This window comes from Lethenteron reissneri, chromosome 65 (assembly GCF_015708825.2).
Source record: "Lethenteron reissneri isolate LAM-NWPU_2019-01 chromosome 65, ASM1570882v1, whole genome shotgun sequence".
In the NCBI taxonomy this organism is placed as follows: domain Eukaryota; kingdom Metazoa; phylum Chordata; class Hyperoartia; order Petromyzontiformes; family Petromyzontidae; genus Lethenteron; species Lethenteron reissneri.
Genome location: NC_083843.1, coordinates 13,263,496 through 13,278,889, shown reverse-complemented (window position 1 = coordinate 13,278,889; position 15,394 = coordinate 13,263,496). Strand labels below are relative to the sequence as shown.

Sequence of the window (15,394 nt, the reverse complement as noted above, 5' to 3'; positions counted from 1 at the left end):
CCGATCATCTAAGATTGAGAGAAATCCGGTTTCATTGGTTCTAATTGCAGAACCGCACTTCTCAACGATGGGCTTCATCCATTCCAAGCTAAGGAACTCACTGGCGCCCACGATTGTGGAGAAGCTCGTGTTCATTAAGACCAACCTGCCCGCCGCATTCTACGACTACCCCGTGCCCGACGGCCCCGAGTACCATAGCAGCACCGACGAGGAAGCAGCCTAAGCCTATCAGAGTTTCGTATTCATTAAACCAGGTTTTAATTCCCCGAAATCGGGTTTAATTGTGTTAAAGAAAAAACCCGATGCCTGCAGCTGGAAAAATCGGGTTTTTTTCCACCCATGGGGTGTCACCGTTCACGGGGTGAGTGTCACCGTTCACGGGGTGGGGGTCACAGGTCACGGGGTGGCTGTCACCGTTCACCGCAGCAGTGGCAACAGCAGCACTGTTGCTGTTGTTGTTATAAAGACGTCGTTGCTCACCGCAGAGAAGCGTAGCGACACGACCGCCGCCACTCTGCGCTAGCCGGCGCCAAAACTGTGCCACACTCCCTGCCCCGCGTGGCCGTGGGAGCCTCGGTACCGATAAAGTTACTTTAGTTTTTACTGCGTTTTGTTGTTCCGACGACGACGTTCACGCACGGCACGCGGCGTCGTCGCCACAGCAAAGGGTGAAGTTCACGCTGGGAACATTTTCAACGGGGGAGGCAGCAACAACACGCAGGGTGATCCAAGTGCAGATGCCCCACTCATACCTACACCCCCCCTCCCAACGCCCTCTCGGAATATTTTTTCAGACCGCAGGAATCCGATGAGCTATGAAGCTCTTCTTCGCAGATCTCCAGCCGTTCCACAGATGTCCTCTCATAGCAACCCCCCCACCTCCACCCCGTAGCTTTCCTCTCAGCAGCAAAGTGAATAGCGCACAAGCGATGGCTCGGGGCTACGGTACTGAGTCAGAGGTCGCAAACGGGTTTTGATTCCTTACCCGTACCTGGCCGCACCAGCGTCGTAAACAGGTACCCGTACCCGGTATCGGGTACCTGATTGCGACCTCTGGGGTGAAGCCATGTTGCAGGCGCGGGTGGGTTGATTCTAGGAACTTGAATTGTGAGAAGAGACAAGACGTTGGGAAATGAGTGACAGTTACTCACCAGTGACCGTAGGGTACGGGTATCGGGTACCCGGTTGCGACCTCTGGACTGAGTGTTCGGAGATTTGTGAGCGGATGCCACCTTCGTCATCAGCCGCGGTTCAGTCTACCGCTGGATGGGTACGTACTGTAAGTACTGTACGTACGTCGCACGGGGCAGGGCTACGAGACGGCACGCGGTGCGCATGGAGACCGGCGGGAGACGTGCAGACTGGGGTGTCTGTAGGTGGATCGCCCTGCGGTGCCCCCCTCTAGGGTAACAACAGTGCAGCTCTGCACGGGGGACTCTGCACACTCACACACACGGGGACCCCCAGGTGATGGGGAGGGAAGTGCAGTGGTTGGGACCTAGAACTCCGCACTTGCAATCGAGGGGTGGCCGGGTCGGTTTAATCTCCCACCCCCCACAGAGTGTGAGTCAGGTGTAGGAGGATCCGTAGGTTTCCGTGTTCACATTCAAAATCAGTTTCAAGGGTGGCACAGCCTCGGCTAATCACGTGGCCTGTTGTTTAAAACTAATTCACAGCTCGGCGCAGTGCACGTTTTGCTCAGGATGGCTGACTTTTCTGTTTCCACGGGAAGGAGAAAATGCATCCTGGCCGGTGTGTGTTCTCTGGTGCACGCGAAGATTTGATAGGTCTGCAAACGCCTTCTCACACACGGTGCACTTGAACGGCTTCTCTCCCGTGTGTGTTCTCTGGTGGCTGTGAAGATGTGATGAGTCTGCAAACGCCTTCTCACACACGGTGCACTTGAACGGCTTCTCTCCCGTGTGTGTTCTCTGGTGGCTGTGAAGATGTTGTAAATGTGCAAATGCCTTCTCACACACGGTGCACTTGAACGGCTTCTCTCCCGTGTGTGTTCTCTGGTGGCTGTGAAGATTTGGTAGTTGTGAAAACGCCTTCTCACACACGGTGCACTTGAACGGCTTCTCTCCCGTGTGTGTTCTCTGGTGGCTGTGAAGAGTTGGTAGTTGTGAAAACGCCTTCTCACACACGGTGCACTTGAACCGCTTCTCTCCCGTGTGTGTTCTCTGGTGCATCTTCAAGCTACACTTGTAGTCTGTGCTGAATGGACATTGGTCACACTGATGACTTTTGTTACTGGGCTTAGTGGGGTGTCTGCTCTGCACGTGATACTGTAGACTCGAGCGGCAGATGAACTGACGGTTGCAGGCAGGACACGGCAGCCTTGTCACCTCCACACCCACTCCACCTGCGTCATCCCAGAGGCACAAGACACACGCGCACACACCAACACCGATACATGAACACTCTTGCACATGTGTGTGTGTACATACAAAGGTAAAGGTCCCCAACAGCCATATCAGACTGTTGGGCAAGTGCTGTTTGCGAGTACCTATGAAGGCCGGCATGGCACACGAGGGAGTAGGTGGCCAACACCAGGCCCGGCCGCCTTTGTCTCTCCAGTGGCGATGTTTCCACGTTTAAGCTAGGTACTCATTTGAGGCCGAGTCAGCCTAGGGGAGGCCTAAATATTCACCACTGACGTTGGCCGTGAGTGGGAATCGAACTCAGGTGGCCGGGTTCGTAGTGCAGTGGGCTCCATTATATATACACACAAAGACGAAGAACCCCCATATAGCCTGTATATACTTTTGGGACAAGTGCTGTTATCGGGCACCTACAGTGAGGGAAAAAAGTGTTTGATCCCCTGCTGATTTTAAAAAAATGCAAATCAATTTATAACATTTTTGACATGCGTTTTTCTGGATTTTTTGTTGTTGTTATTCTTTCTCTCACGGTTCAAATAAACCTACCATTAAAATTATAGACTGGTCATTTCTTTGCCAGTGGGCAAACGTACAAAATCAGCAGGGGATCAAATCCTTTTTTCCCTCACTGTATGAAAGCCAGCATGGCACATGAGTGGGAGGGTGGCCAGCACCACACATGGCCGCCTTTGTCTCCCCAGTGGCGATGTTTACTACTACACACCACACCAGTTACTCATTTGCACCTTATCAGTGTGGGTGGTGCCTATCATCTCTGGTGAGTGGTGGCTATCATTTCTGGTGAGTGGTGGCTATCATCTGTTGTGAGTGGTGGCTATCATCTCTGGTGAGTGGTGGCTATCATCTCTGGTGAGTGGTGGCTATCATCTCTGGTGAGTGGTGGCTATCATCTCTGGTGAGTGGTGGCTATCATCTCTGGTGAGTGGATGCTATCATCTATGGGGAGTGGTGGCTATTATCTTTGGTGAGCAGTGGCTATCATCTCTGTTGAGTGGTGGCTATCATCTCTGGTGAGTGGTGGCTATCATCTCTGGTGAGTGGTGGCTATCATCTCTGGTGAGTGGATGCTATCATCTATGGGGAGCGGTGGCTATTATCTTTGGTGAGCAGTGGCTATCATCTCTGTTGAGTGGTGGCTATCATCTCTGGTGAGTGGTGGCTATCATCTCTGGTGAGTGGATGCTAGCATCTATGGGGAGTGGTGGCTATTATCTTTGGTGAGCAGTGGCTATCATCTCTGTTGAGTGGTGGCTATCATCTCTAGTGAGTGGTGGCTATCGTCTCTGGTGAGTGGTGGCTATCATCTCTGGTGAGTGGTGGCTATCATCTCTGGTGAGTGGTGGCTATCATCTCTGGTGAGTGGTGGCTATCATCTCTGGTGATGGATGCTATCATCTATGGGGAGTGGTGGCTATTATCTTTGGTGAGCAGTGGCTATCATCTCTGTGAGTGGTGGCTATCATCTCTGGTGAGTGGTGTCTATCATCTCTGGTGAGTGGATGCTATCATCTATGGGGAGTGGTGGCTATTATCTTTGGTGAGCAGTGGCTATCATCTCTGTTGAGTGGTGGCTATCGTCTCTGGTGAGCGGTGGTTATCATCTCTGGTGAGTGGTGGCTATCATCTCTAGTGAGTGGTGCCTATCATCTCTGGTGAGTGGTGGCTATCATCTCTAGTGAGTGGTGGCTATCGTCTCTGGTGAGCGGTGGTTATCATCTCTGGTGAGTGGTGGCTATCATCTCTAGTGAGTGGTGCCTATCATCTCTGGTGAGTGGTGGCTATCATCTCTGGTGAGTGGTGGCTATAGTCTGGTGAGCAGTGGCTATCATCTCTGGTGAGTGGTGGCTATCATCTCTGGTGAGTGGTGGCTATCATCTCTGGTGAGTGGTGGCTATCATCTCTGGTGAGTGGTGGCTATCATCTATGGGGAGTGGTGGCTATTATCTTTGGTGAGCAGTGGCTATCATCTCTGTTGAGTGGTGGCTATCATCTCTAGTGAGTGGTGGCTATCGTCTCTGGTGAGTGGTGGCTATCATCTCTGGTGAGTGGTGGCTATCATCTCTGGTGAGTGGTGGCTATCATCTCTGGTGAGTGGATGCTATCATCTATGGGGAGTGGTGGCTATTATCTTTGGTGAGCAGTGGCTATCATCTCTGTTGAGTGGTGGCTATCATCTCTGGTGAGTGGTGTCTATCATCTCTGGTGAGTGGATGCTATCATCTATGGGGAGTGGTGGCTATTATCTTTGGTGAGCAGTGGCTATCATCTCTGTTGAGTGGTGGCTATCGTCTCTGGTGAGCGGTGGTTATCATCTCTGGTGAGTGGTGGCTATCATCTCTAGTGAGTGGTGCCTATCATCTCTGGTGAGTGGTGGCTATCATCTCTAGTGAGTGGTGGCTATCGTCTCTGGTGAGCGGTGGTTATCATCTCTGGTGAGTGGTGGCTATCATCTCTAGTGAGTGGTGCCTATCATCTCTGGTGAGTGGTGGCTATCATCTCTGGTGAGTGGTGGCTATAGTCTGGTGAGCAGTGGCTATCATCTCTGGTGAGTGGTGGCTATCATCTCTGGTGAGTGGTGGCTATCATCTCTGGTGAGTGGTGGCTATCATCTCTGGTGAGTGGTGGCTATCATCTCTGGTGAGTGGTGGCTATCATCTCTGGTGAGTGGAGGCTATCATCGCTGGTGAGTGGTGGCTATCATCTCTGGTGAGTGGATGCTATCATCTATGGGGAGTGGTGGCTATTATCTTTGGTGAGCAGTGGCTATCATCTCTGTTGAGTGGTGGCTATCATCTCTGGTGAGTGGTGGCTATCATCTCTGGTGAGTGGTGGCTATCATCTCTGGTGAGTGGTGGCTATCATCTCTGGTGAGTGGTGGCTATCATCTATGGTGAGTGGTGGCTATTATCTTTGGTGAGCAGTGGCTATCATCTCTGTTGAGTGGTGGCTATCATCTCTGGTGAGTGGTGGCTATCGTCTCTGGTGAGTGGTGGCTATCATCTCTGGTGAGTGGATGCTATCATCTATGGGGAGTGGTGGCTATTATCTTTGGTGAGCAGTGGCTATCATCTCTGTTGAGTGGTGGCTATCGTCTCTGGTGAGCGGTGGTTATCATCTCTGGTGAGTGGTGGCTATCATCTCTAGTGAGTGGTGCCTATCATCTCTGGTGAGTGGTGGCTATCATCTCTGGTGAGTGGTGGCTATCATCTCTGGTGAGTGGTGGCTATCATCTCTGGTGAGTGGTGGCTATCATCTCTGGTGAGTGGTGGCTATCATCTCTGGTGAGTGGTGGCTATAGTCTGGTGAGCAGTGGCTATCATCTCTGGTGAGTGGTGGCTATCATCTCTGGTGAGTGGTGGCTATCATCTCTGGTGAGTGGTGGCTATCATCTCTGGTGAGTGGTGGCTATCATCCCTGGTGAGTGGTGGCTATCATCTCTGGTGAGTGGTGGCTATCATCTCTGGTGAGTGGTGGCTATCATCTCTGGTGAGTGGTGGCTGTCATTTCTGGTGAGTGGTGGCTATCATCTCTGGCTATCATCACTGGTGAGTGGTGGCTATCATCTCTGGTGAGTGGTGGCTATCATCTCTGGTGAGTGGTGGCTATCATCCCTGGTGAGTGGTGGCTATCATCTCTGGTGAGTGGTGGCTATCATCTCTGGTGAGCGGTGGCTATCATCTCTGGTGAGTGGTGGCTATCATCACTGGTGAGTGGTGGCTATCATCTCTGGTGAGTGGTGGCTATCATCTCTGGTGAGTGGTGGCTATCATCTCTGGTGAGTGGTGGCTATCATCTCTGGTGAGTGGTGGCTATCATATCTGGTGAGTGGTGGCTGTCATCTCTGGTGAGTGGTGGCAATCATCTCTGGTGAGTGGTGGCTATCATCTCTGGTGAGTGGTGGCTATAATCTCTGGTGAGTGGTGGCTATCGTCTCTGGTGAGTGGTGGCTATCATCTCTGGTGAGTGGTGGCTATAATCTCTGGTGAGTGGTGGCTATCATCTCTGGTGAGTGGTGGCTATCATCTCTGGTGAGTGGTGGCTATAATCTCTGGTGAGTGGTGGCTATCATCTCTGGTGAGTGGTGGCTATCATCTCTGGTGAGTGGTGGCTATCATCCCTGGTGAGTGGTGGCTATCATCTCTGGTGAGTGGTGGCTATCATCTCTGGTGAGTGGTGGCTATCATCTCTGGTGAGTGGTGGCTGTCATTTCTGGTGAGTGGTGGCTATCATCTCTGGCTATCATCACTGGTGAGTGGTGGCTATCATCTCTGGTGAGTGGTGGCTATCATCTCTGGTGAGTGGTGGCTATCATCCCTGGTGAGTGGTGGCTATCATCTCTGGTGAGTGGTGGCTATCATCTCTGGTGAGCGGTGGCTATCATCTCTGGTGAGTGGTGGCTATCATCACTGGTGAGTGGTGGCTATCATCTCTGGTGAGTGGTGGCTATCATCTCTGGTGAGTGGTGGCTATCATCTCTGGTGAGTGGTGGCTATCATCTCTGGTGAGTGGTGGCTATCATATCTGGTGAGTGGTGGCTGTCATCTCTGGTGAGTGGTGGCAATCATCTCTGGTGAGTGGTGGCTATCATCTCTGGTGAGTGGTGGCTATAATCTCTGGTGAGTGGTGGCTATCGTCTCTGGTGAGTGGTGGCTATCATCTCTGGTGAGTGGTGGCTATAATCTCTGGTGAGTGGTGGCTATCATCTCTGGTGAGTGGTGGCTATCATCTCTGGTGAGTGGTGGCTATAATCTCTGGTGAGTGGTGGCTATCATCTCTGGTGAGTGGTGGCTATCATCTCTGGTGAGTGGTGGCTATCATCTCTGGTGAGTGGTGGCAATCATCTCTGGTGAGTGGTGGCTATAATCTCTGGTGTGTGGTGGCTATCATCTCCGGTGAGTGGTGGCTATAATCTGTGGTGAGTGGTGGCTATCGTCTCTGGTGAGTGGTGGCTATCATCTCTGGTGAGTGGTGGCTATAATCTCTGGTGAGTGGTGGCAATCATATCTGGTGAGTGGTGGCTATCATCTCTGGTGAGTGGTGGCTATAGTCTGGTGAGCAGTGGCGAGTCTCTGGTGAGCGGTGCTCACAGTGTTCCTCGCTTGGTGGAGGCTGCACGGGCTGCAGGTCTCTGGCGGTGGCCCTGGGAGCCATCTCGTTGCTGCTGCTCCTGCTGCGGCGTCGCGAGGGCCCGGCCTCGCAGGCGATGCCCAGCTCCTGGGCGAACTCCTCGCCGTACCAGACCAGCAGCTCAGAGCCGGGCCCCACGGCACGGAACGTGCGGTAGTAAATCTGCCCCCGGTGCTGGAAGGCCACCAGGTTCTGCTCCTGCTCATTCCTCGCGCAGTTGACGAACCTGCGCGGGCAGACGCGGGGGCGGGGTGGGCGCCGTTAGCGAGCGCCTATTAAGGGCCGGCACTGGGCGCTACGTGGGGGTGGTGTGGCTGGAACCACGCTCCGTACCGGGTGCTCATTTGATGCCGAGTCGACCAAGGGGAGGCCCAGGGTCTCTGTGTGTGGTGGTTCTGGTTTCTGTGTGTAGTGGTTCTGGTCTCTGTGTGTAGTGGTTTTGGTCTCTGTGTGTGGTGGTTCTGGTCTCTGTGTGTAGTGGTTCTGGTCTCTGTGTGTGGTGGTTCTGGTCTCTGTGTGTGGTGGTTCTGGTCTCTGTGTGTGGTGGTTCTGGTCTCTGTGTGTGGTGGTTCTGGTCTCTGTGTGTGGTGGTTCTGGTCTCTGTGTGTGGTGGTTCTGGTCTCTGAGTGTAGTGGTTCTGGTCTCTGTGTGTGGTGGTTCTGGTCTCTGTGTGTGGTGGTTCTGGTCTCTGTGTGTGGTGGTTCTGGTCTCTGTGTGTGGTGGTTCTGGTCTCTGTGTGTGGTGGTTCTGGTCTCTGAGTGTAGTGGTTCTGGTCTCTGTGTGCAGTGGTTCTGGTTTCTGTGTGTAGTGGTTCTGGTCTCTGTGTGTGGTGGTTCTGGTCTCTGTGTGTGGTGGTTCTGGTCTCTGTGTGTAGTGGTTCTGGTCTCTGTGTGTGGTGGTTCTGGTCTCTGTGTGTAGTGGTTCTGGTTTCTGTGTGTAGTGGTTCTGGTCTCTGTGTGTGGTGGTTCTGGTCTCTGTGTGTGGTGGTTCTGGTATCTGTGTGCAATGGTTCTGGTTTCTGTGTGTAGTGGTTCTGGTCTCTGTGTGTGGTGGTTCTGGTCTCTGTGTGTGGTGGTTCTGGTCTCTGTGTGTGGTGGTTCTGGTCTCTGTGTGTAGTGGTTCTGGTTTCTGTGTGTAGTGGTTCTGGTCTCTGTGTGTGGTGGTTCTGGTCTCTGTGTGTGGTGGTTCTGGTCTCTGTGTGTGGTGGTTCTGGTATCTGTGTGCAATGGTTCTGGTTTCTGTGTGTAGTGGTTCTGGTCTCTGTGTGTGGTGGTTCTGGTCTCTGTGTGTGGTGGTTCTGGTCTCTGTGTGTAGTGGTTCTGGTCTCTGTGTGTGGTGGTTATGGTCTCTGTGTGTAGTGGTTCTGGTTTCTGTGTGTAGTGGTTCTGGTCTCTGTGTGTGGTGGTTCTGGTCTCTGTGTGTGGTGGTTCTGGTCGCTGTGTGTGGTGGTTCTGGTCTCTGTGTGCAGTGGTTTCTGGTTTCTGTGTGTAGTGGTTCTGGTCTCTGTGTGTGGTGGTTCTGGTCTCTGTGTGTGGTGGTTCTGGTCTCTGTGTGTAGTGGTTCTGGTCTCTGTGTGTGGTGGTTCTGGTCTCTGTGTGTAGTGGTTCTGGTTTCTGTGTGTAGTGGTTCTGGTCTCTGTGTGTGGTGGTTCTGGTATCTGTGTGCAATGGTTCTGGTTTCTGTGTGTAGTGGTTCTGGTCTCTGTGTGTGGTGGTTCTGGTCTCTGTGTGTGGTGGTTCTGGTCTCTGTGTGTAGTGGTTCTGGTCTCTGTGTGTAGTGGTTCTGGTTTCTGTGTGTAGTGGTTCTGGTCTCTGTGTGTGGTGGTTCTGGTCTCTGTGTGTGGTGGTTCTGGTCTCTGTGTGTGGTGGTTCTGGTCTCTGTGTGTGGTGGTTCTGGTCTCTGTGTGCAGTGGTTTCTGGTTTCTGTGTGTAGTGGTTCTGGTCTCTGTGTGTGCTGGTTCTGGTCTCTGTGTTGTGGTCCTTAAGACAAAAATCACCTCATCCAGTTTGACTTAGATTCATCCTGAGCATCAACATATTCACGATCCTTTTTGTTTTTGTAAATCTGAAACACACAGACGCACACGAGCAGATCCACGGATAATTAACGTGAGTTGGACTGTAAGTTGAACTTCTTTCGTACCGCACGTAGCCAACCGTGCTGATCGGAGGTGCGGGAGAAGGACAACAAACTAAACACCAAAATCAGTTCTAAAGAAATGCGTTTTCAACCTACAAGATTTAAAAGTGCATAGCTCTCAGTGGCTTCTTAACATTGGAAGGAAGAACCTTCCAGACGGCCGCAGAAGTGCATCTGTAAGCGCCACGCCATGCGGTGACCACCGTCTTTGCTGTGTGTTACAAGTTGAAATTAGAATTACGTTAATTTTTGGGTCTCTCTGTGATTCTGGGGGTCTCTCTGAAATTCTTTGGGTGAGTCTCTAGGTCTCTGTACGAGTCTATGGGTTTCTATGCGAGTCTCTGGGTCTCTGTGCAAGTCTCTATGGTCTCTGTGTGAGTCTGTGGGTCTCTCGGTGCGATTCTCTGGGTCTCTGTGCGAGTCTGTGGGTGACTGTGTGGGGCTCTGGGTCTCTGTGCGAATCTCTGGGTCTCTGTGTGAGACTGTGGGTCTCTCTGTGCGATTCTCTGAGCCTCTATGTGAGTATCTGGGTCTCTCTGTGCCAGTCTCTGGGTCTCTGTGTGAGTCTGTGGGTGACTGTGTGAAGCTATGGGTCTCTGTGCGAGTCTATGGGTCTCTGTGTGAATCTATGGGTCTCTGTGCGAGTCTATGGGTCTCTGTGCGAGTCTATGGGTTTCTGTGCGAGTCTATGGGTCTATGTGCGAGTCTATGTGTCTCTGTGTGAGTCTATGGGTATCTGTGAGCATGAACAGAGTTTGCGTGATGATGGTTTATGCTTCTTGACGAGATCAGCGACGAGGTATCATGGTTTATTTGTGTGTAAGGAGTGCGTGAGGCAGAACCACTTGTCTGTGGTTCCTCCTCGCGCATTGAAGTTGTTCTGTCCTTGCGAGCGAGCGGCTACTGTGGGTTACAAGTTTAACTCGTAATTACGTTAATTTTTTGGGTCTCTCTGTGAGTCTGTGGGTCCCTCTGTGAGTCACTGAGTCTCTGTGCAAGTCTCTAAGGCTCTGTGCGAGTCTCTGGGTCTCTGTGTGAGACTGTGGGTCTCTGTGCGATTCTCTGGGTCTCTGTGCGAGTCTCTGTGCAAGTCTCTGGGTCTCTCTGTGAGTCTGTGGGTCTCTGTGCGATTCTCTGAGCCTATGTGTGAGTATCTGGGTCTCTCTGTGCGAGTCTCTGGGTCTCTGTGTGAGTCTGTGTGTCCCACTGTGAGTCTCTGGGTCTCTGTTCAAGTCTCTAGGTCTCTGTGCAAGTCTGTGGGTCTCTCTATGCGAGCCTCTGGGTCTCTGTGCAAAGTCTCTGGGTCTCTCTGTGCCAGTTTCTGGGTGACTGTGTGAGTCTGTGGGGGACTGTGTGAGGCTATGGGTTTCTCTGTATCTCCTTCACGAGCCTCCTCTCCACACACACGATGATGATGTAGGAATAGGAGGAGGCTGCAGCAGTGGCAGTGGCAGCAGCAGCAGCTCACCAGCCAGCAGTACTCGCTCATGGGGTTCTCCTCAGACACCTCTCCCTGGTAGGGCCCAAACATCACCCCCTTGGGCAGCTTCTTCCTGTTGCTCCACACCCCGAGGCCGGCGCCGGCGATGGAGGAGGCGCCGACGGTGAGGCCCTGGGGCAGGCTGAGCCGGGCCCTGTTGGCCACTCCCGGGGCCACGGCCGCGTCCGCGATGAACTCTGGCGGGCCGTGCACGGAGCACTCCCCCAGGTAGAAATCCCTGCACAGCTCGCAGACTGAGAGCCACAGCAGCAGCAGCGGGAGGAGGGTGAACCGCAGTAGCAACAGCAGCAGCAGCAGTGGCACTGTGAGAGGGTGAGAGGGTGAGGAGCGCTCCAGACAGATGCCTCCCTCCCTCCCTCTCTGCATGGGGAACTTCTTTAGCTCGCTCATCGGAGATGTAAACCCTGTCACCTTCCCTGCATCCCTCCCTGCATCCCTGAGTGAGGGAGCAAAAGAGAGAGAGGTAAGTGAGAGTGTGAGAAAGGGAGCGTGTGAGAGGGAGGGAAAGGGGGCAAGAGTGAGAGGGAGCAAGTGGAATATATCGAGTGAGAGTGCGGGAGCAATAGAGAGAGAGATGGGTGAGAGTGTGACAAACTGATGGGTGAGAGTGTGACATTCTAGATTTGAAGCTTTCGTGACTGCAAGGATTCATACTCTTAGTTCTTTCGGTAAAGTCACGTAGGTAAAAAATGAAATTAAAATTAATAAAATAAATAATAAAATAATGCACCAAATCTGGCTGTGACAGTCCCACCTGATGACGGAGACTTGTGTTGCCTCTGAATCGTCGTGATTTTTATTTTATTTTATTTTTTATAAATTTTTATTTCATTTTTTACTTACGTGACTTTACCGAAAGAACTAAGAGTATGAGAGTGTGACAAACTGACATTGTGAGAAAGTGAGAGAGAGGTAGGGGGAGCACGGGGTCTCACAGAAGAAGTCGTCGTCCTGGGGCTCCTCCACCTCTGTGTAGACTTGCCTCTCGCGCGGGCGCAGGCCGTAGCGAGAGCGAGCGCTGCGCGACACCGCCACAGCCTGGGCGGAGGCCGGCGGCACGGAGGAGCCTGCAGGCAAACACGGCGAGATGTTGACTACCTCTCCTGGTATACGGGAGGTCGCAGATTCCATCCCGACCCTGACGAAGCCTGCTGTATATTTGGAGTCTGCGTGTCTCTCTCTCCTCTGTGGCGAGATGTTAACTCCCTCGCCTGGAATACAGGAGGTCGTGGGTGCGATCCCGACCCTGACGACCCACGCTGTATATTTGGAGTTTGCATGTTGTACCTCCCCGTGGTTGCGTGGATTTTTCTCCGGGTCCTCCGGTTTTTCCCCTCGACATTTAGAATCAACGTCACGTGTTGAGAGTATTTGGCTGCTGTAAATGTCCACGTAATGATGATGATGACAAGTCACTTCGTTGAGCTCTCATTTGTGATAGCCAGGTCGCTTCTGAAAAACATCTACACAGCTCAGTGCGGCTTACCCTGGTAAAAGAAACATCGCTTAGTTTATAGGCTGCATCAGTACCAGCAGCAGCACTGACAGGAGCACATGTAGCAGTAGCATCAACAGCAGTGGCGACTTCCATCAGCAGCCACAGAAGAGTGCGGAGTTCCGGTGAGGATAGAGGGGAGTGTGGAGTTCTGGTGAGAATAGAGGGGAGTGTGGAGTTCTGGTGGGAATAGCAGGGAGTGTGACGTTCCAGTGAGAATAGAGGGGAGTGTGGAGTTCTGGTGAGAATAGAGGGGAGTGTGGAGTTCCGGTGAGAATAGATGGGAGTGTGGAGTTCCGGTGGGAATAGAGGGGAGTGTGGAGTTCTGGTGTGAATAGAAATCACCGCTGCAGGCTACGCACCTCCACGTATCCTCTGGAGCGCCACCCTCAGGGCCTCCTTGCAGGCGGTGGCTCTGCGCTCCAGCCTGAACATCGCCATCCTGGCCTTGTGCACCTCCCTCAGCTCAAATCCCCTGAACTCCTCCTCCTGCTGCTGCTCCTCCTCCTCCACGCCCTGCAAGATGCTCCACACGTACTCCAGGGCTTTCGCTTTAGTCTGAGCGGAGGGGGCGGTGGGGTGAGGGGGCGGAGGGGGTGTGGGGGGCGGAGTTGGTGCGGTGACCAGCGGTGGCTAGGAGATGTTAACTCCCTCGCCTAGTACGCAGGAGGTCGCGGGTTCGATCTCGACCCTGACACCTCATCGGATTCCTCCAGTACAATACATATTCTAATTCTGATATTCTGATTCTGTAAATCTGATTCCATACATCAAGCAGAACCATGCCGTCATGCTGAACCTCGGTGGGTATGGCAGGCCAAGCCTCTTCACAACTAAACTAATGAATAAACTAATTATAATAATAAGCCCAGACGTTGTACCAGAGTGCAATGCAGAGGGGGCATGGTAGCTAGGAGATGTTAACTACCTCGCCTGGTACGCAGGAGGTCATGTGTTCGATCCTGACCCTGATGTGGTGGTCGCTGCGTGGATTTTTCTCTGGGTCCTCCGGTTTTTCCCGTCACATTGAGAATCCGGATCGCTCGTTTTAGAGTATTTGACTCCCGCTAGAAATATCCACGTGATGATGATATCAGCCGCTTCGTTGAGCTATGAGTTGTGATAGCCGGGTACCGCTTGTAAAAGAAAGAGCGACTCCGTAGCTCAGTGAACCGTGACTCTGAGCTCCGTAACCTCCGAGTCTGCGATGGGACATCGACGTCTGCCCGTCTCGTGGAGTCTGCGCGCGTTGCAAACCCAGTGGTCATTGTCACCGTGGTCACGGTGTCTACGCTTGTCTACGCCCTTCTCAGGTTCTGTTCTATCACCTCGGATCCTAGAGAGGAGTGGCGAACGTCTCGTGTGTACGTGTTGTGTGTGTGTACGTTAGGTGTTTAGTGTATAGTAGTGTAGTGTATATTAGTGTATAGTGTAGTGTATAGTAGTGTATCATGGTGTAGTGTGTCGTGTAGTATTTAGTCATGAATAGTGTAGTGTATAGTAGTGTATCATGGCGTACGTCTCGTCTGTACGTGAGGCAGCGATAAGCGCGTGCCTGTTCCTATTTCTCTGTAATGATTGGAATTATACAGAAATTACATTTATAACACGGATCAGTGGAACATTTCTTTTTACTTTTCGTAACAGCTATTTTCATTGGAGTATATGACAGGCGAGACTCTGCCTCCCCTGACCGCACGTCCCTGGTATAGCAGTGTTTAGTAGTATGTATGTACGTTGAATTTATTTGGCACCGTACGTAGCTATCCTCGTTCATGGGAGGTGAGGGGGAAGGACAACAAACTAAAGACAACAACAGCAGCAGCTGTAACGAGAGGAGTGCCGTGCGCTGTGCACAGAGACCTTGCGCTTGCTGGGAGCTGCCCTCGCGTGCCACTCTCCCACGGTGGCCCAGCGTGAAGCAGCCCCCTTGCCTCCTCCTGCTTGAACACACGCACACACGTGAACACACACACACACGTGAACACACTCACGCACGTGAACACACTCGCGCACGTGAACACACGCACAAACACGTGAACACACGTGAACACACACACGTGAACACGCGCACGCACGTGAAAATACGCAACAACAACAACAACCGCCATTCGCCACTAATTGGCGGTGACGTCACCACGACGTTTGTGCCAGGCCATGTGCACCTTGAGGCCACGTGAAGTGTAGAACGCCCGCTGGCAGGAGGTCACGGGGCAGACCCAGGTGCCACGGGTCGATTGACTAAGATGACCGAGATGACTGGCTGATGCACCACCTGTGCCCCCTACTGTGCCAACTTGCTGTGCTTTTGCCACCCGGCGCTCCGCTCGTTGTTGTGAGCGTCGCTCCTCCGCCCTCCGTTGTTGTTGGAGGGCGTCCTTCACGAGCCTCCTCCACAGAGCCCGATCTTGACACCGCTGGTACCAGTCATTGGCAAGTCCACTCAGCTCCATGTCCTCCTGTACCACATCACTCCATCTCTTCTCTAGCCCGTGTCACGCCCGTTTAGCCCCCTCGATCCGGCCGAACAAAAGCTGTTTAGGCATGCAGTGGCTGGGCATGCGGGCTACATGACCCAGCCAATGCAGCCTTGCCTGCCGGAGGAGCTCACCGATGGGACTTTGCCCAGATCTTTCAAGGATTTGTGAGCTCCTCACACAATCCAGCCTGGTAAAACCCAGGATGGATCATAGGCAGGCCAGCCTAAATGTTTCTAACCAGCGAAGA

At 52.7% G+C, this 15,394-nt stretch overlaps 1 protein-coding gene across 1 annotated transcript; it reads right to left on the bottom strand.

The window, feature by feature from the left end:
* Positions 1 to 845: 845 nt before the first annotated feature.
* Positions 846 to 12,728, bottom strand: LOC133359485 (histone-lysine N-methyltransferase PRDM9-like). Its single transcript, XM_061577901.1, has 6 exons — positions 12,719 to 12,728; positions 12,108 to 12,239; positions 11,140 to 11,405; positions 9,529 to 9,596; positions 7,493 to 7,758; positions 846 to 2,365 (listed from the first exon to the last, which is right to left on the bottom strand). Exons 1-6 carry the CDS (start codon positions 12,726 to 12,728, stop codon positions 1,671 to 1,673), a joined length of 1,437 nt encoding a protein of 478 aa, XP_061433885.1. The 3' UTR covers positions 846 to 1,670.
* Positions 12,729 to 15,394: the final 2,666 nt, after the last annotated feature.